At 40.9% G+C, this 20,877-nt stretch overlaps 1 protein-coding gene across 1 annotated transcript in view; it reads left to right on the forward strand.

The window, feature by feature from the left end:
* LOC149167818 (Transducin family protein / WD-40 repeat family protein) overlaps window positions 1-20,877 on the forward strand; it is a 310,212-nt gene that overhangs the window by 157,575 nt on the left and 131,760 nt on the right. The window contains exons 7-8 of the mRNA XM_089433175.1: window positions 14,633-14,798; window positions 14,957-15,071. Of these exons, the coding sequence (XP_089289301.1) occupies window positions 14,633-14,798; window positions 14,957-15,071 (281 nt within the window). The remainder of the gene's footprint in view (window positions 1-14,632; window positions 14,799-14,956; window positions 15,072-20,877) is intronic.

The following is a 20,877-nucleotide window of genomic DNA, read 5'->3' on the forward strand; positions in this document are numbered from 1 at the left end:
TGTGTGGAGAAGGACTTCTACAACAAATGATGGGCAGTTCTCCTAGCTCGTGTTCATTGTCGGAGATGGACATCTTGCAGTGATAAGTGGCAACCCTCCATGCCTTATGTTGGTATTGATTGGAGTAGCGCAAGAAGACCATAGTGGGCTAAAGTCAATGAGTAGTTGAGGAGCAGCATTGGGCAGATTGAGAGTTGTTCACAAACGGAGTTGTGAACAACTCGATAAGAGTCTCGATGTGTTGTGCCCTTGATGGACTAAAGCACAACTAGTGAGCAGATTGGAGAGATGATGTTCAGTGCACAGATGGACTTGGATGGTTGATAGAGGCAGTGCCACAGATTGGGAGCTGAAGGACTAGGCAGGTATAGGTTACGATTGAGAGGAGCTGAGAGAGCACGCTACAGCCATATGGTCAGTGTATCTTGTTGAGGGTAGATTGGTTGTCGATGGACTGAGACCAAGCCCCAGTTTGTATTCTTGTATTAGTGGATGTATGAGGGCCATTATCCTTGGTACTAGAGCCCTAGACTGTTGTATTATTTAGTTTGATTAATATAACGAAGTTGGGTTGTTATACTTATTTGTACAATATTTTGTAAAAAGTTGTCTATATTTTGTGCACTAGTAGATTTACTGCTGTTTATATTTTGCTGTGCAAAGTAGTTTTGTTGTGATCTTTGGTTTGGTAGCATTAGTGATTTAAGATTCTATCCTAGACACTAGGGTAGTGGAAAATCAAGAGGGACCTCAGTCAAAACCACCCAATTTTGATGAAACTACCTAATACAAGCTTTAAAATATGCTACAAAAAGTCTAGCATGCTTGATCAATGATTTTGGTTTGAGTGAAGGGTACATTTTTGTTAAGGTCATGACAAAGAAGTACAATAAGCAATATCACTAACATTGACGTACATAATGGGCTTGGTGCTCTTGATTAACTATGAATTGTTGATGTTTTGGGTAGCATTGAGAGTATTCTCATGTGTGGGGCAAGTGGGCCTATTGATGGGGCTTTGCACCCATAGACTTATGGTATTAGCCATGGAATTATGACCGATGGTATTACACATTTTGGAAAAGTATAAGTACAAGGGTGAGTGATCCATTCATTTGGTTGTTGAAAGAGTAATTCTCTTAGGAGGAGAAGGTTGAGTAGGCCTCAAACTTTTGAGGGTTGAGTGGGCCTATGGAAGGTGGTTGGAAAGAAGGCGTTTTGTGACTTGGCGAGAGGGCCTGTGGAGTGCCGAGTATGTCGAGCAAGAGAGCATCTTGTGGAGGAGAAGGTTGAGTATGCCTCATACCTTTGAGGGCTATGACGACTGTAGCAGGTGGTTGACAAGAGAGCATCTTTTGGCTTGGAAAGAGAGCTAAGAGGACTGATAGGGCCAAGCAAGGTCGAGAGGGTCAGAATGACCGAGCGAGCCAAGCAAGGCTGATGGGGGCTATGGTAGGCCTCAAATTTGTGGAGGGTTGAGAGGGCTTGTGGTAGGCCTCAAATTTGTGGAAGGGTTGAGTAGGTCTTAGATTAGTGGCTTGGTCAGGAGGCTCGAGAGGGCTAGAAGGGCCAAGAAGGGCGGAGAGTGCCGAGCGAGCCAACAAGGGTAGAGGATTAGGAGCAAGAGGCTCCTAAGGTTGAGTATGGACCAACATCACTAGCAACAGGGACACAACCTGTAGATCTAAAGAAGTGAGATGTTCCTTTGAGCTCTACTAGGAGGAGGCTGAGATGGGTCTGAGGAGAAGACACACCATACAACGACAATAGCCTTAGGAAGAGGAGGCATGTGATACTCTAGTGTGCCGAGTTCGAGGAAAGAGCATGAAGCAACAAAGGAGATCTGCATGAGTAATATTGCAGGTTTGTTGTGTTGCCAAGGAAAGAGCACGAAGCAACAAAGGAGATCTGCATGAATAATATTGCAGGTTTGCTGTGAGTGAGATACTTAGTTGTGTTGAGTCCTAGGAAAGAGCATGGAATAACAAAGGAGATCTAGATTGAGAATGGATCAAGGGCTCGATCTGCTGGATCAAATCCAAGTTAATTATTGTATATGTAATTTCCTTGAGGGCCATTATCCTAGTAAGGGAACCCAAGTAGGTTCTGAGAAGAATTTAATGAACTGTTGATTCGACAAAACTTCTGTGTAATGTGCTTACTATGCATAATCTAATTGCTAGTATTAAAGTTTACACTGTAAAAGTTAGACACATCAGTGTGTTTCAGTTCAATAGCTTTGTAAAATTAATAGGGAGCTGTTACCAGATCTGGCATGTGTGTGTGCACTGGGTCTAGTGCCCAAAAAAACTATAACATGGTATTAGAGCTTGGTATCTGGGAAGGGCGGTTGGATTTGAGATTTGCACATGTAATAATTTTTAGAGGGAACTGTCAAAACTATTGCATGTAGCAGTAGTGTTTTGAAGACCCATGCCAAGAGAGTTGGCTAAGTATGGAAAACTGCTTGTATTAGCCATGAAGGCCTAGATCAATAGGCATATTGAGACATGGAGTAGAAGCCAGTTGGCAGAGTAATTATTGAGTGCAGGATAAGGTGCGAAGTCTGCAAAGTTTGCTACTTAGGCCAATCGTGAGTCTAAGCAAGAGATCAAGGGCAAGAATAGCCATCAAGCCTTTGGGCGCATGTTAGGCCAACATGTTTGCTAGCGCGTGGGTATTGTGAATAGCTAGGCTTTGTGTTAGCAAGGCTCAACGAAACTGTAATAGCAAAAAGTAAGAGTGTAGGTGGATTCGAGAGCGTTTTCGAGGGGCCTAATCGCTAGTGATTAAAGGGCCGAATTGCTAAAGCAAGAAGGAAGTCGATTTATTGGAGAGGCCAATTTGCCAGGGCCGAATTTCCTGTAGCAACAGAGTTTGTGTGAGGGGAAGACGTAGGGCCGAGTTGTTGGTGAATGGGCGTACAAAATTTTCCATACCGAATTCCTAGGGTCAAATTCTTCTAGTGGGGCATAGTTACAGGTTCCAGTTAATGCATATTTCCTTTGCTGTAATAGGAGGTTGTGGTGCAAATACAATGTTGACCAGTATGGCTATGTGTGGGTGTAGTAGTGCACAGGCTACAAAGAGGCTAGGTTGAGATCGTGAGAAGGACTGCTTATAGGGCTATGTGAGGCAATCGTCACTACTGGGCTATGGAAGCAATGCCATAGAGCGTTGTAAAGGATTGTGCCACAGGTAGGGTGCCATGTTGGGCATGATTGAGTAGCTGCAGGATGCAATGGCTAGTAGGAGTCGTTGGGCAAAGGGTTGGCCATGATAAGTACAAGTCGGCAGATCTGGTAGCAATTGGGAGGGCCACTAGTAGAGACAATATAAAATGTACAAAGTTTTTCTAGTAGGATTGGCAGAGGTCAACCCTCAGTGGGAGAGAGGGAGACCATACCATTTAAGGGTTTGGCAACAATGCTAGAGAGACCTAACACTGGGAGCTACACGATGGAGAAAGAGGCTTAGGACATTGTGCAGGAAATAGAGGGTAAGCTAGTTCCAAGTGGTTCTTCCGGAGGTACCTTCCTTACTAAGAGGGAGTGTTAGAGTTTGTAGCTCAGGCATATACTTTAGTGGGATGAGAGAGCCATTGGAGATCCAAGTGAGAAACTTGCAATGAAGGTCAAGTAGAGGCCTTGAGGGCCGAGGAGGTTTGTGATATGGAGTTAGGGGGAGTCAGGCTTCAGAGGGAGTGAGCAGGCTTAGGAGGGAGTTAGTTTTCAGAGGGAGTCAACAACTCAAAGGATGACAACCTTTAGGTTCAGGAAGTCATGGTTGAAGATGGCCATGCAATATGCTCAGGAGTAGGAGGCTTCCAGGACCAGGATGTCTTTGAAGAAGGATCCCTGTCATACAACGAGAATTGCTTCTATGTCATATGAAGTAGCTGTGGTAGGGGACCAAGGTTTGAAATGTGTTCTTGGTTTGAAGGTAGAGCCACTTCCAGATGGTGTTGTGAGAATACATCCCTCAATAGGAGGGAGTACTGATGTTTTGGGTAGCATTGAGAGTATTCCAATGTATGGGGCAAGTGGGCTGAGTGATGGGGCTTTGCACCCAATGACCCATAGTTCCATGGTATTTTGATGACCAATGGTATTTTGATGACCCATGGTATTACACCCTTTGGAAAAGTATAGGCAAAAGTGTTAGTGATCCATTCATGTGGTCGACGAGAGAGTGATTCTCTCAAGAGGAGAAGGTCGAGTAGGCCTCAGACCTTTGAGGGTCGAGAGGGCCTATGGAAGGTGGTTGACAAGAGAGCATTATGTGGCTTGGCGAGAGGGCTTGTGTAGAGCCGGGCAAGGTTGAGCAAGAGAGCATCTTGTGGAGGAGAAGGTTGAGTAGGCCTTAGGCCTTTGAGGGGTAAGAGGGCCCATAGAAGATTTTCAACAAGAGAACGTCTTGTGGTTTAGTAAGAGAGCGGAGAGGGCTGTTAGGGCCAAGTAGGGACACAATGACTGAGTGGGCCAAGCAACGCTGAGAGGGCCATCAGGGCCTGTGGTAGGCCTTACATCTATGAAACGATCGAGTAGGCCTCATATTTGTGGACGGGATGAGTAAGCCTTAGATCAATGGCTTGGCTAGGAGGGTTGAGAGGGCTAGACGGGACAAGAATGAACAAGAGGGTTGAGCCAGCTAGCAGGGGTAGAGGATCAGGGGCAAGAGGCTCCTAAGGTTGAGTATGGACTAGCAACACTAGCAGTAGGGACACAACCTGTAGATTTGAAGGAGTGAGATGTTCCTTCGAGATCTACCAAGAGGAGGTCGAGATGGGTTCGAAGAGAATACACAACATACAACAGCTTTAGCCTCAGGAGGAGGAGGAGTGTGATACTCTTGTGCAGTGTAACACGACTCTTATAAGACCCGCGAGTCTTGACAGGTTCTATAGCGAGATGGGTCACTCACATAGGACCCGCGGTCTCTACTTGTACTTGTCCAAACTCGCATAGAACCGGTCTACTCATATTGAACCATTGAAGACCCGCATGTGATCCGCGTAGGACCTGCATAAGACCCGTGGACCCACTCAAAATTCTTTTAAAATTTTTTTTTTGGGAGATCATATTTTTAAGTTTTTTCTTTCTTTTATTTCTGTATTTTGTCGAGTCTTATATGGGTCGTTCCCGAGTCTTATACGGGTCGTCAAATTAATAGCCAGATGAGTCTTATACGAGTACGAGTCGTTCAACGTTGCTACTGTGTGCCAGGTTCATGGAAAGAGCATGAAGCAACTAAGGAGATTTGCATGAGTAATATTACAAGTTTGCTGTTGTGGTGTGTCTGAGGAAAGAGCCCGAAGAAACAAAGGAGATTTGCACGAGTATATTGCAGGTTTGTTGTGAGCGAGATACTTAGTTGTGCTGAGTCTGAGGAAAGAGCACAAAGCGACAAAGGAGATCCAGATATGCTGGATTAAAGATGGATCTAGGGCTTGATCCGCTGGATCAGATCTAAGGTAATTGTTTTATATGTAATTTCCTCGAGGGCCATTATCCCATTAAGAGAGCTCGAGTAGTTTTTGAGAAGAATTTAGTGAAGAACTGTTGATTGGGCAAAACTTGTGTGTAATGTGTTTACTATGCATGATCTAATTTGCTAGTTTTAAAGTTTCCATATTGTAAAGTTAGGCACATTGGTGCATTTCAGTTCATTAGCTATGTAAAGTTAATAGGAAGCTATTACCAGATTTGTTGTATGTGTTTGTGCACTAAGTTTAGTGTCCAAAAAAATTCTAACATGGTATCAGAGCTTGGTCTGTAAGAAGGGAAGTTGGATATGAGATTTGCACAAGTGACTACTCTGTGTGTGAGCTATTGGAACTATCTTAGGTAGCAAAAGTGTTTTGATTCTTTGATGACCCATACCAAGAGAGTTGGCTAAGTATGGTAGATTGCTTGTATGGGCCATGAAGGCTAGGATCAACAGGCTTAGTGAGATGTAGGCGTGATTATTAAGCATGGGATAGGGTGCTAAGTCTACAAGGGCTGCTACTCAGGCTAACCGTGAGTCTGAGCAAGCTATTGAGGGCAAGAGTAGTTGTCGAGCAATAACTGTTGGGTGCAAGCTATGCTGACAGGCTTGCTAGCGCATGGGTAGTGCAAGTAGCTAGGTTGTGAATGTTAGCAAGGCTCAACCAAACTGTAATAGAAAATAAGAGTGTAGGTGGATTCAAGAGTGTTTTTGAGAGGCAAAATCGCTAGAGATTGTAGGGCAGAATTGTTGAAGCAAGAAGGAGGTCGATTTATTGGAGAGGCCGAGCCAATGCCGAATTTCCTGTAATAACAAAGGTTGTGTGAGGGGAAGATGGTGGGCCAAAAGTCTCCAAGCTGAATTTTTTCAGAGTATAATTTCCATTGTGCCAAAATTCCTAGGGCTGAATTCTTCTAGTGGGGCCTAGTTACATGTTCCATTCAATGCATATTTCCTTGTTTGCGACAAGAGGTTGCAATGCAAATATAGCGTGGAGTAGCAGGGCTACGCATAGTGCACATGTTGTAGAGAGGCCATGCTAAGACTGTGAGTAGGACTCTTGATAGGGCTACATGAGGCAACTGTTAGCATTGGGTTATGGAAACAATGCCAGAGAGTGCTGTGAAGGATCATGCCGCACGCTAGGTGCCACACTGGGCATGATTGAGTAGCTGCAGGACGCGGTGGCCAACATGAGTTGTTGAGCAAAGGATTTTCCATGACAAGCACAAGTCGACAGAGATGGTAGTAACCAGGAGTGCCACTAGTGGAGACCATATAGAATGTGCAAATGTTTGCTAGTAGGATTGGCAAAGGTTAGCTATCAGTGGGAGAGACGAAGACCATACTAGTCGAGGGTTTGGCAACAATGCTAGAGAGACCCATCACTGGATGTTGCGCAAGAACTAGAGGGTAACCCTGTTTTAGGTTGTTCTTTCAGAAATACCTTTCTCACTAAGACGGAGTGTTAGAGTTTGTAGATCAGGCAAATACTTCAGTGGGATGAGATAGCCATTGGAGATCCAAGTGGAAAACTTGGAGTGAAGGTCATGTAGAGAGCTTGAGGGTTGAGAAGGCCCATCATCTAGAGTCAGAGGGAGTCAGGCTTTAAAGGGAGTGAGCAGGTTCAGGAGGGAGTCCATCTTCAAAGGGAGTCAACAGACTCAGAGAGAGTTAGCAACGTAGAGGAAGATAACCTTCAGGTTCAGGAAGTCATGGTACAAGATGGCCATGCAAGATGCTTAGGAGCGTGAGGCTTCTAGGAGCAAGATGTCTTTGAAGAAGGGTCCCTGTCATACAACGAGAATTACTTCTGTGTCATATGAATCAACTATGGTAGTGGATCAAGGTTGGAAATGTGTTCTTGGTTTGAAGGTAGAACCACTTCCAGACAGTGTTGTGTGAATACATCCCTCACTAAGAGGGAGTGTTGATGTTTTGTGTAGCGTCAGGAGTATTCTCATGTGTGGGGCAAATGTGCTAATTGATGGGGATTTGCACCCATAGGGCCATGGTATTTTGATGGTCCATGGTATTTTGATGACCCATGGTATTACACCCTTTGAAAAAGTATAAGGGTAAGTGATCCATTCTTGTTGTCAGTGAGAGAGTTGATTCTCTCAAGAGTAGAAGACTGAGTAGGCCTCAAACCTTTGAGGGTCGAGAGAGCCTGTGGAAGGTGGTTGATAAGAGAGCATTTTGTGTAGGAGAAGGCTGAGTAGGTCTCAGACCTTTGATGGCTGAGAAGGGTGGTGGAAGGTGGTTAGCAAGAGAGTGCCTTGTGTCTTGGCAAGAGAGTCGAGAGTGCCAAAATGATTGTGTGGGCCAAGGTAGGTTGAGAGGGCCTGTGGTAGGCCTCAGATCCATGCAGGGTTGAGAGAGTCGAGAGGGTGTGTGGTAGGCCTCAAAATTTTAGAAGGGCTGAGTAGGGCCCAAATTAGTGTCTTGGCCACGAGGGTCGAGAGTGCTAGAAGGGCCAAGATTGGCCGAGAGGGCCGAGCTAGCCAACAGGGGTAGAGGATTAGGAGGAAGAGGCTCCTAAGGTTGAGTATGGACCAACAACACTAGCAGCAGGGACACTACCTGTAGATCAGGAGGAGTGAGATGTTCGTTGGAACTCTTTCAGGAGGAGGCCTAGATGGGGCCAAGGAGAAGATACACCATTCGATGGCACTAGCCTTAGGAGGAGGCCTAGATGGGTCCAAGGAGAAGATACACCATTCGATGGCACTAGCCTTAGGAGGAGGAGTGTGATACTTTAGTGCGTCAAGTCCAAGGAACGAGTACAAAGCAACGAAGGAAACTTGCATTAGAAATATTGCAGGTTTGCTGTTCTAGCGGGTCTGAGGAAAGAGCACGGAGCAAGAAAGGAGATATGCATGCGTAATATTGTAGGTTTGCTGCAAATGAGATGCCTAGTTGTGCTGAGTCAGAGTAAAGAGCACGCAGCAGTAAAGGGGATCCAGATAAGCCAGATCAAGGATGGACCTAGGGCTTGATCCGCTAGATCAGATCCAAGGTAATTGTTGTATATGTAATTTCCTTGAGGGCCATTATCCTAGTAAGGGAGCCTGAGTAGGTTCTGAAAAGAATACAATGAAGAATTATTGCTTGGGCAAAACTTGTGTGTAATGTGTTTACTGTGCATGATCTAATTGCTACTTTTAAATTTTCTGCTGTTTAGAAGTTATACACATCAGTGTGTTTCAGTTTATTAGTTGTGTAAAGTTGATAGGAAGCTGTTACCAGATCTGGTGTGTGTGTGGGTGCACTGAGTCTAGTGCCCAAAATCTAACACCTTTTCCATAGCTTCATACATGATACAATCCAATGAAAATAATCCTGAAATTCTGAAAACTGTAAAGTCTCCTGAATTTTGAGTAGGATATGAAATTTTACTTTGTCCTTATGAAGACCAATGGGGTTGGAAACACTCTTGAACATCCTGAAACAATTAATGATAATGTTAAAAATTTAAGTAAAAGTGACATTTTTTTTACTTTAAGAGTTTAATTTTACCTTTAATTAACAACATTTTGGTGCAAACTGAGAGTGAACCTCTTTTTAAAGAAACATTTCCAGTCTTAGAGGTTTCTAGAAGTCTCAATAATTCATAATTAACCTCTGATTAGGCAATATAACCAAAAATATGGGTCCTAAGAATTAAATCAAGGCAGAATGAGACAAATTTCATTTCAAAATGCATTGTGCAGATGTTGAAATGTGTTTCAGTTTGTATGAAACACATTTCTGACATGTGAAATGTATTTCATATGAACTGAAACACATTTCAGCTTAGTTTCAGAGTTTCGATACGGAAACACAGGTGATATGCATGGGAGGCCAAGCTTCCTGCAACATAAGATGTGACAGTGACATATGCACCATTACAATACTAAAAGAAGAGATGAAATTTGACCATGATGATAACAATGCACTTGCAAATGTAGTTTTGAATGAGAAATTTATGGAAATCTGTTATCAAGATGATTGTGACGTTAAATGAGGATACCAAGAAATAAATGATGTGATGTTCTTAAAACTTTTGATGATAGTTTGCAATATTGCAAATCAAGATGGCAAAATGACATGGTGTATACATAAAAGGGTGGTGATTCAAGGTATATAGAACTTAATTTATCTAAGGATGTGCATTGTAGATTTTGGATGACCTTCAAATTCATCTGTATAAAGTCTTCTGTGAGAATATCACTGAGCAGAATATCTTATGGTCTTAGAAATTGAAATTTTTCCATATGTTGACTAAAATAGGTCAAGGGGACTAGTAATTAGAACCAGCAAAATAACCAAGCCAAATAAGAAGGGTGCAAATGACCCCCTTTGAAAAATGAGTACATGAGCAGCAGGATATGAAATGACATAAGCATAGGCATATAGCTAGGATATTCCCAGAAGAAAACTGTACAAAATAAGGGAGATCCACTGAAGAAATATATCCTGCACAATGATACAGATTCCACAAACAGGAGGGAGCTAGCCCTGCAGATTGTGTGGATCAATAGTGCAGATGTGAACACCAGGGGCCTGTTGGTAATGTCATATGGAGAGTGGCCTGGGCCTACGGGTCCCTGGTAGGTAATCCTGAGTGGTATTAACCTGCTCCTGGTAGTGGTAGAGAATTTCTTAGTGCTCTCTATATTAGATCAAATTCAACCTATCTACTCAATAGAATTCTGTGTATTTCTCTTCCATAAAAGTCAGACTTGTTTCCAAATTTGACACTTCAATCTTCAGCTTTTGTAGTTAGTCTATATTTTTCTATTCTTCTATGCTACTTAGAACAGGAAAAAGGAACAGAACAATTTTATTTGGGGAGAGGCATGAGAGCCAGGTCATAAAAACAAGTAGCAAAATAGCTTGCTACAGCTGCCATGGCAATTAAGTAGGGGATGTTAGATTTTAGGCACTAGGCTCAGTGCACACACACACACAGACTCACTAGATCTGGTAACAGCTTTCACTTAACTTTTCTCAGCTAATAAACTGAAAGACACTAATGTGTCTAACTTTTACACAGTGGAAACTTTAAAAGTGGCAATTAGATCATGCACAGTAACATAAGAATTCAGCCCCCAAGACAGAATTCTTATTAGTCCTTCAACAAGAATCTAGGGCTTCCGTACGAGGGAAAATGACCCCTTTACAATGCTTATTTAAATGCCAAATCATAGGGTAAAACTTACACAGAAAGTCCCTTGTCTTTACTGCTCAAACCCTCCTCGGTCTCCATGCCACACTCTGCTCACTGTGCCTGCCACTGTTTTGTTCACTGCTGGCTGCTCCTGTAGCTGTCCAATTACTGGAAGTCAAGGGCAAACTCAGCCCTCCAAGCACTGCTACAAAACAAGGGGTAAACTAAATCTTCTAGAGGTCTTGGCCTGTCTCAGGCCTGCATCCTGTACCTGTGCTACGGCCGTACCTTTCTCTGCTGCAGTCCTCCACAAGGGCTATGGCTCCTCCTTTACAGCCCTTTCAGCCTTCTTTTAACCTACTCGGCCTCTCCCTATTGCTGTCACAACTACAGCATACTCAGCATCCTTACTTGGCCTTTCTAAGGCCTACTTGGCATCCTCAAAACAACTGTGGTCATCCTTCATACACAACTCCCCTTGCTGCTCCAGATCTGAGACTTACTTGGCCTGCTCCACAAGATGCCTCTCTTTTTCTTTTTGCCACCTTCCACGGGCTCTCTTGGCCATCCACAGGTCTGAGGCCTACTTGGTCTCCTAGTCCACAAGATGCTTTCTGGCCAGTCACAAGAATGAGTCATTCACCCTTGTACCATGAGTCTATACCATGGGTCTATGGGTGCAAAGCCCCATCACTTAGCCCAGTTGCCCCACACGTGTGAATACTCCTGATGCTACCCAAAATATCAATAGGGGAAGAGTACCTGCTCTGCCGACTGCTTACAAAGATAATTTAGCAATTATGAATATGGATTTCTTTTTGCGTTAAAGTTATTTTCTTGCTGCTGCTTCTCACATTACCTTTAACAATACCTCATCACTTTAGAGGCACAGGTTTTATGATTTTCTCTTCCCTCATCTGTTAGCATGATCTACTGTGTACGGCTCTTTATCCACAGGAGGATACTTCTGCAGATACATTTACAATTAGTCACAGGCATGTAAAGGATGACGAAAAGATTATTTAGAGCCATTTCATCTGACTTAGTGCTGAAGTACCCACAAGCACGTTATGCTGCTCAGAGAGTGGTCAGACAGTAAATGCGTTCTGCTTATCAATGGATTCAATCAGAGCTCATGCCAACCCTGCAGCAAAGCACGAAGGACCTGGGAGATATACATGGTACTAGGACTGCAAACTTGAATGGCAAGAGAGTGAGATAATTATCTAGATGCAGAAGTATAAGTAAAGAAATAATTTTTTTGAGATTTGAGAATGTATACACCACAGTCCACTATCTCTGGACATAGAGGATACGAGGATCCAGCAGAGAGTACATCCTAAATTCTGCCCCAGTGGAGATAATTTTATTACTATGAACATGCCTCCAAAGGTCTTGGGTGACTTCAGTATCATAGATGATGGCCAATTGTTTGTTAGTCTCAGCTCACTTCATCTCCTTTTATTCCAGTTATGTAGAGAGACCAATGGGCCCTCGATAGCTGGTTCTATGGAGTACGCTTAAAAAGTAGACTGTTTTTTTTATGTAATGATATACTTCGGATTCACCTTCTCTTTTATTTTTTTAATTATTTTATATTATCTTTATACAGATAAAATTTTGGGCATTGGGTACCGCTTGGGTAAGAAAGTCAGCCTCCCTCTAAGTCCGAAGGCAAGAGAGAGGTTGCTGGTACTAGGCCAGCCCTAAGTGTAGACTCACTACAAAGTTACTTTATTCCAGAGCATCAACATGTCAACTTACGAGACTTTAATCTGGGTAGGGAGGATAACAACTATTCTGCCCAACCACCCAAGCTAAACTAACTTGACATTATTTTATATTATCTATATAGCAGCTAGCTTAAATTTACTTTTCTTGGGAGATGCATTGGTACTCTGTGTTAATTTTGGCAGCTTAGGAACAAATTCCCTCCTTTGGACAATCTTCCTCATCAAGGAAGATGCCTACTAACCCTTGGAAGAATTTAATTTGGTTAAAGAAAAATATATTTTAATATGGAAACCCCCATGTGCAGAAAAAGGATAGGTTGGCCCAAAAGGAAATTGAACACCCTTGGATGGCTATAAACACAAGTAAAGTGACCCTCATTTGGGGATCATCAATTATTGTTCTTTCTTTGTTTTGGCTTGCACAAGTCTGAAATTGCAGGGTCTGAAGCTCGCACGTGTGATTAGGGTTTTTGGTTTTTAGCCGCAAGGATGATATAGGATATTGTCGGTTGCAACCACAAGCACGCAAGCCTATGAGTGCAGTTGGAGGGTTTCAGATGCACACACATCACTCTCTCTGTGCGGTTGGAAGCTAGGGGTTGATTTTGACATTTGACGCAGACTTCTAAATCAGAGTTTTGATTATTAGCAATTGTTGGGTTCATATCTTGGATGTTGTTTAGTTGATTTTGCTAGATAGTTTTGTGGTTGATGATATGGATCATTGTACTCTCCCTTCGCTGAAACATTCAATGACAATCTAATAAGAAGAATTTGAAAGGGTTTTCCCCCTTGAGGGTTTTGCCCTGGTCTCCAACCAATGGAAATTTATCTTAAAGTTTAGAAACCTTGGCGAATCTCACTAGTCTTTAATATGCAATCTATAAAATGTTTGGCAATATTTTTTTAAAAATATTAAAATTTCTAATAATTTTATATAGTCTCTATATAAATTTTTGGCGATTCTTAAGGTAAAATAATTTTATACCATAAAATTTGGGCAAATAATTTTTAGAAAAAAATCAAAATTGGCAAATATTTTTTTTTGGAAAAAGCATAGAAAATTAGCCCACTTGCGAATATTAGCCCCTAAAATTTTCCATGTGTTCCTTTATGTTCTGTTGCATTGATGATGATATTGTTCTTTCTATATACTTGAATATGTTGCTGAATAATGCTATGATGCTGTGGGGTGAATTCAATATGTAAATAATGAAATGCAGTTATCTAAAGCAAACAACAATATAGCCCTAAGAAAAATTAACACTGGTGAGATTTTGTAGCTGAAAAGTGATATTGTATCATAATTATATGTTGTTACTCGGCAACATCTAAGTTAGGGAGACAAATTGTAGATATAATATTATAATTGTACTAGACACTCAAATCACTCCAACACCCCACCAAGCATTGTACTTATCAATCCATTGTTTGATTACATTACATCCATTATGTACTCTTGCAAATATGATGTCATATATATTAGCATATTTAGACACTTTATAGTTAGTTAAGTTCAAATTTTGATCTGATGTGTCTTTAGGTGAAGTGTGTTTCTTTAGTATGCTTTTGTATTTGAGTAATCCAATGGTCATAATTATGTTCTAGACATAAAGTGATTTGACGGTCATCGTCTACTCGATATTGATGGCACATGATCTGTGGCTTAGCACCTGATTGGTCCATGATCATCTATTTAAAGAGCATGTAGGGTCATTTGTTGTTGATTGATTGTGTGGGTTTCTTACGTAGATATTTTTCCTTTTGCCTTCATATATTGCTTCTTGTGGCTGTGTTGTCTGGGGCCATGGACTGACTCCCACTTTCACAGTTTTAACGACGTATACACTGGTGTGTCAATCTTTGATCATTTTGTGTGAGTAGTTGCCTTAAGGTGTTCAACCTGTGTGGATATACCCTGTTTATCAAACAATATAGCGTGCATCATATGTGTACAGTTTGACATCTCTCTTTCGCATCACGTCTGGTTTTTGCAAGTATTTTTATTGCTGCTTGTGTTCACTTTCCCTAAGTAGATGGATCTTACTTTCAAAGTCTTCTTTCAGTTCCATTGACTGTGTTTTTGGTCACTTCTGAAAATTAATACAATTTCAATTTCATATAAATTTTGGGTGCTGCTGATTATCTTCAATTTGAGCTGCAACGGGGATATTATAAACTAATATGAAAAGTGATCTGCTTATTGTTGTTATTGAATAAACTTAACTATGGTTTTTCTTTTAATTTTTTTTGGCTATAGCTTAGGTCACTGGCGCTTCCTTTTACTGTGATGGAGTGGGCTTTGCCACCTGTTCCAAAGCCACCACAAAAAGGATATTCCCGGCAATCATCCTTTTTTTCTAAAGAACGTCCAACTATTGCTTCAACGGTTGCAGCAGCCAGTGCACAGTCAACTTCTGACTCAAGTATGGAATGAACTTTCGAGCTTTACAATCAATAGTGAAGTACTCTGTTGGCATATATATTACACTAATAATTTCCACTAATTATAGTTGTTATTATTCCGTGTTAGTTTTTAGTGTAGTGATATGTATATATTGTAAACTAACTATTTTGTATCCAGAGTCAACGTCCTTAGAGGGGTCTGCCGAAGAAACAGCTGAGAGTTTTGCATTTGCATTAGTTAATGGATCTCATGGGGTTTTTGAGGTTCGTGGTCGGAGGGTCAGAGATTTCAGGTTGACTCTTTCACCATTGTTATTAGGTTGCTGAACATTAGAATTCTTTTTGGAAGTTGAAAATGTAGTGTATATTTCATAAAAGCTCAATATTTTTGTACATTAAGACTAACATATGCAGGAGCCGAAGAGTGGGAATGCCAGCACCCTTGGCACAAGTAAGCTAAAAGTGTGAAGTTTATCTTATTTGGGTCCAAGTGGCAGAGAACCTATATTCTTCCTAATGATGTCTACCCTAGTTGAATTCTGGAGGGCCCGAATCTGATTGGAATGTAGAAATTCGCTCATACTGAATGGAGTTGACACCTCATGAAAATTTGAATGACAATGTCTTGATGAGAAAAATAAGCCTCGCCCTATCTGATTACATCCCACATGCTCCTTCTAGCCTACTGGATCAGACACTTATCTCCAAATGGAACCTCCCTACAATGATGCAATTGGTAAATAACATGCCCAAAATGTTCTTGCAGCTAAACAGTTCCACAACATGATCAAAGTTTACTTTTTATCTGTTGTCACTCAATTTTAAATAACTACAGTGCCCTTGGAGTTGCTTCTATATCCTGTAAACTGCCATAAACGAGTTGTCATACATGGGAGATCGTATAGAGAAATCAGATAGGTTGAAAAAGTGAAATCTCCTGAACCCCTAAATGGCTATCTATTGCATTGTTGGACTTCTGGAAACAACTTATCTAATCATTACTTTGTTCCATTTTGTATTGCAGTGATGTGACATTGTGGAATTTCCTTGGTCAGACTTATTTTGTAGAAGGCCTCCTGTCATATTATCATTTTTTAATTAAGTAGTTGCAGCTCTTTTGTTATCATCCAAGTGAATAGCTATTGATGTTTATCTTCTGCCATGAAATTTCAGGACATTAGGTTCCCTCAAACATGCCATTTTCCCCTAAATTTATCATTTGAATATAATCCACTCTTTGTAATAAGTTCTTTGTACCAATTTTATTAGAATCAAGGTTCAAATTGCAATCAACCCAAAAAACCAGAACTAGACTGGAACCAATAAAAATCTGGGAACGAAAACCAATATGGATAGGCTTTGGCTTGAGGTGTTCTGTTCTGGGATTTTAATAGGCCTCAACCATGTAACATGGATAGACAAGCAACTTTGCTCTGTAACTACGCTAACAGAGGGCTGAAACTTCAGTTAACTCAGAGCAAAAATATGTCACGGATTTGTGCCCTAAGAGGGCCGAAAGTCTCAGGAAAAAATAGTCATGGTACAGATCACAGGTGCCAAGTTACTGTCATCTTAGATCAGGACGAAGGCTGTTTCTGTGCACAAAATAAAGCTTTAAACAGTGCCTCAGAATTGTCACAAGGATGCCTCAGGATGGACTGCCCATGAGAGCCAAAATAAATTTAGAAATCTGCCTTGAAATACTTGATCAGAAAAGTTAAAACTGCTCGCTGATCTCTGTTTAAGGTCGGATTGGGGGCCTCAGGGTCTGCACTTTTTTCTCGAGGAGTGTCCTTAAAAGTTGTGTGAATATACTTTAGAAAATGATCTTGGATCTCCTCAGGAGTGCCGGAATTTCCTGCTGTAGAACCGGCTTGAATGTTCCTCGGATCAATCAAAAGATACCTCAGAGCATGTGATGTAACCTAGCGAAGAATCCCAAAAGACAGAATAAATTTTGAAGTGCCCAAAACTGTCTCCAAAAGGCCTGCTCCTTGGTTACTTGCGAGTGCACTTAGGCTGCAAAGATCACAGAAGGTTAAACGATGAAAATGCTTTACTTTGAGGTGAATTTGAGCCTCCTTTTATAGTGATGAGGGAGAGATTTCAAGTGGAGCCAACTTGATCAAGGAGGGAAAACATAAAATTTTAAATTTGGAGCCAAAATCACCACCAACTTCAGGAACAATTTAATTTAAATTTTGATGACTTATCCTTGAAGAATTCTCCCGCTCTTTGACTTTGAATAGGATATGATAAACACATTTAATTTAATTCCTTTAAATAATATAAAATTTGCTTGTAGCATCTCCTTTGGGTTTCTTGGCCACTGAATGGGGTTCCAACCTTTAAAAGGGCATAACTCTTCAACTGTGAGGAATTATGAGATGTACCACCTATCTTTAGAATCGGTTCGACGAGGAGAATCAAGTGATGATGGTCTCGTGATCAAAATCACTATTCACTACATCCATTTTCATGAACAAGTGCGGGGCGTTTGGGGCTTCCCAGGGCTTCTTGTCATTTGGAGCTTCCAATTAATGCAAACAAGACGAATATTAAGAGCGTTCAAAGACTGATGTTGGCATCAATGACAACACCATTCAACAAAATACCATAAGAACGCTAGCGCAACTGGTTATCCACCATTGTGTTGGAAACTTTCAAAGGTCTTCAAAGGAAACCTTAAGAACAATGTTTGGGGTTTGTGTGAAGACAGAGGGCATTTTGAGAGTTGCATTCCATTTGGAATATGTAATGCTTGCTCTCAAAGTGACTGTTTCATAGGTTAACCTTACAAACTAATAGTGTTGGAAGAAGTCGTCACTATTGTCAAAGGGTGAATGGGCCATTGACAAAGATGAAGAAATCCTAAGATGCCTCTGCACTTGTTTGACAATATGTGTGAAAAGGGTAGTGAATTTGGATACAAGATCACTCTCATTAGGTTGACCTCGTCATGCGATTTTGTTTGATTGGTGGCACACCATGTGGGTCTTCATGATTGCAAAGATATCTTGATTTGAAATCGATGCCCCAAATGGATGGGTTTAAACTTTAGCACCACCATCTTGCCCAAGTTGATGGCAAAAAGAAGGTCGTTGCTGCCCCTAAAAGAATGTCAAAATTGAAATTTATATTGGGCAAGGTCCTATGTTCAAAATCAACCTTCAAACAATTTTTTTTGAAAGACAAAATTTGATTTTCAAATGTTCTAAGCCTCCACTTAATAGGTCGATTTGATACAAGTTTGGGTCGGCTCTTGTAAAATTGTGACTTTTCAAGGATCAAGTCGGCTCCAATGTAGCCCCCTCCAAAACGCCTATATATAGCCCTAGTCATGGTCAATTGGATGCAAGGATTTCGATTGATCTAAAGAAAAAAGGAGCAAGAGTAGGTTGAGGAAATCTAAGAAAGAAATCTGTGGCTTGAGCTTTATTCAATATCTATGGAGGAGGCTAAAATTCGAAAAGATTTCTTTTATCTGTTTATATATTTTTTGTGGTAGTTTTTTGTGCACAACTGCATTGGTTCTAAGGCCTAAATTCGACCTTGTTCTAAGGGTTGTTCCAAAGCATATTTGACCATTTTCTGGGCAAGATTCTGAGGCCGCTTTTTGAGTTCTCGAGGCATTTATTCAGCCACCCTGAGGCAGACCTGCGCCCACCTTGAGGAAGGCTTGTGACAACCTTTAGGTAGACTTGTGACCTCCATGAGGCAGACCTGCAACCTTTGAGGGCTTCTCTATGGTAGTCATAGAGGCTGAACTTCGGCCCCTGTCTGAGGCCAACTCTTGAGGCTTACTTCGCACCAATGTGATTTCGTTTGGGTTTTCCTGTGGTAGAATTTAGATCTGTCCGTTAGGCAACTTTCTAAGATGTGTAACAAACCTTGGGACTTGTTTTGAGGTAGATCTTGATGTGTAATTTGTGGTAGACCCTTAATGACTTGTGGTAGACCCTTGATGATTTGAAAGCAGACCTCGAGATATGATTTATTGTACACCTTGATATTTGTAGCAGACCTTTCTTGGAGCAGACTTTGACACTTGTTTTGAAGCATATCTTTGGAGCAAACCTTGAAGTCTAAAGGAATCCTTGGAAGTTGAGATTGATGTCTTGATAAGTCTTGAAACAACCCTCCATTGAAGATCTTAGAGCAGAATCAAATACTTAATTTGAAGCAAACCCTGAGAGTATACCTTGATATGTGATTTGTAGTAGACCTATGATAATCTAAAGCGGATGTTGATATGTGATTTGTAGTATACTTTTGTTGTTTTGATGTAGGAGTCTTGAAGTTGGCTGGGGTAAGAGCGCCTGTGGTTTTGATGATCTAAGTTATGCAATTTATTGTTGAACTGTCTACAAATTACACTTTGACATGACAAGGGGCAAATCTAAAGTTTGAAAAGGCTTACTGTTGTAGTATTTGGATGTTGTTGTAATTGGGCCATTGTCCTTGGTACAAAAGCCCAAAAAGATTTGTTTTATCTTTTACTTTATAGGGTGGCATGGTGGTGCTAGGGAAGGAAGTTGTAGCTTCCTTCAGGAGGTTGTTGCCTCCTTCTAGTGGGAGCTGGTAAATCTTGGGGTTGTAGCCCCTCCAGTTATAATTGGTAAATCCAGAAGTTGTAGCCTCCCTTGTAATATAAATATATTGTACATATATATCTTGTGTTCCTTTGATGTGATGTTATTGGTGTTGGAGAACCAATGTATTTGAGGATTACTTGAGAATTGATTCCTCCTTACTTGAGAATTACTTGTGATATTTGTTGGCCTATTATTACTTTATTATTTCTTGTTCATCAAGAAATGACCAAAACATAAAATACATGAGGATCACAAGAACACAAAGAACACAAGATATAGGATCCAAGCTAGGGAAAAACCCCTCCAAGGGGAAAACCTAAAAGAAATTCTTCTCTTCTTATAGAATCAAATCAAAGTGTGACCTCCAAGACCCAAAGACTAAACCTCCTCCATGCACCAAGTCAGCCCTCCAAAAGTCTTCTTCAATCACTCAACGTTTTCCAAGTCAATGATGGTAAAAAACTCACAAATTTTGATCCAACTCAAAGTTTCGGCTCTCTATCTTAGGTCTGTAATTTAGACTTGCAATCATCAGCCCTTTAGGTTGCAAAAACCCTAGCATACTTGCATGTGCGAGAAAACTAGTGCAAAAATCCGAGCTATCTTCTTCTTCCTTGGGTTTCTCTTTCTTCTATGTCCTTCGCTCTTCCTTCCTTGTCTTATGCATAGATCAAATTTGCTTGTGTGTGTTCGAATCAAGATGAAGTCTCCTCTATTTATAGTCATCCAGGAGAGCGAAAGATGCCCCAACAAGGTTGACTTCTCATGGCTGGGTTGACTTGTTTTTGGAGGACAAAATGACTCTTCTTGACTCAGAAAAATAATAATTTTCGTTTGTTACAAAGAGTCCAAATGGACTATAATACATAACAAATGTTCTTCTTTGACTCAACAAGCCCTAGAAGCATGAAGAATAGTCTTTGACCTAGACTTGAGCATGGAACACATTCTTTAACAATTAATAATTTATTTTCTTTTTTTTATTTTTATATATTGCCATGAATACAAAAGTCATTACGAAGAACAAATCTAATTACATTCTCCAACACTCCCTCTTAGCTAGGGAGGAATTCATAATCCCATCATGAAGTACAATTATTCTCAAATTGAGGTATTCTCATAAGAAGAGTCAGATTGATAAGCCATCTTTAAGCATCAACATCATACCCATCATTGTCAACATAGCAAGACCTTGACTAACAAGCTCTATCTCTTCACTAGATCAAAGCACAATGTTGGGAGGCTTTACGTGAGACACTACACGTCTCAAGGCACATACCCCATCTGAATGTTCACCGGGTATGCCCTTTACGACTATTCTTATCTTGGATTCCCAATCCTCAAAGAATATCGATTCTCTTCGACCACTTTTGTCTTGGATACCCTGTCCAATAGTCAAAGAGTGTGTTGAAGAATGTAACTAGTGTCAGTCTTAATACTTGTATTTGTCAAAAGAAAATTTATTGTAAAAGAAAAATATTATTGAAGCACGAGTTTCATGCTC

The sequence above is a fragment of the Pinus tabuliformis genome, chromosome 5_1, assembly GCF_031772625.1.
Source record: "Pinus tabuliformis cultivar Carrire ecotype Pingquan chromosome 5_1, CPIR1, whole genome shotgun sequence".
Lineage (NCBI taxonomy): Eukaryota > Viridiplantae > Streptophyta > Pinopsida > Pinales > Pinaceae > Pinus > Pinus tabuliformis.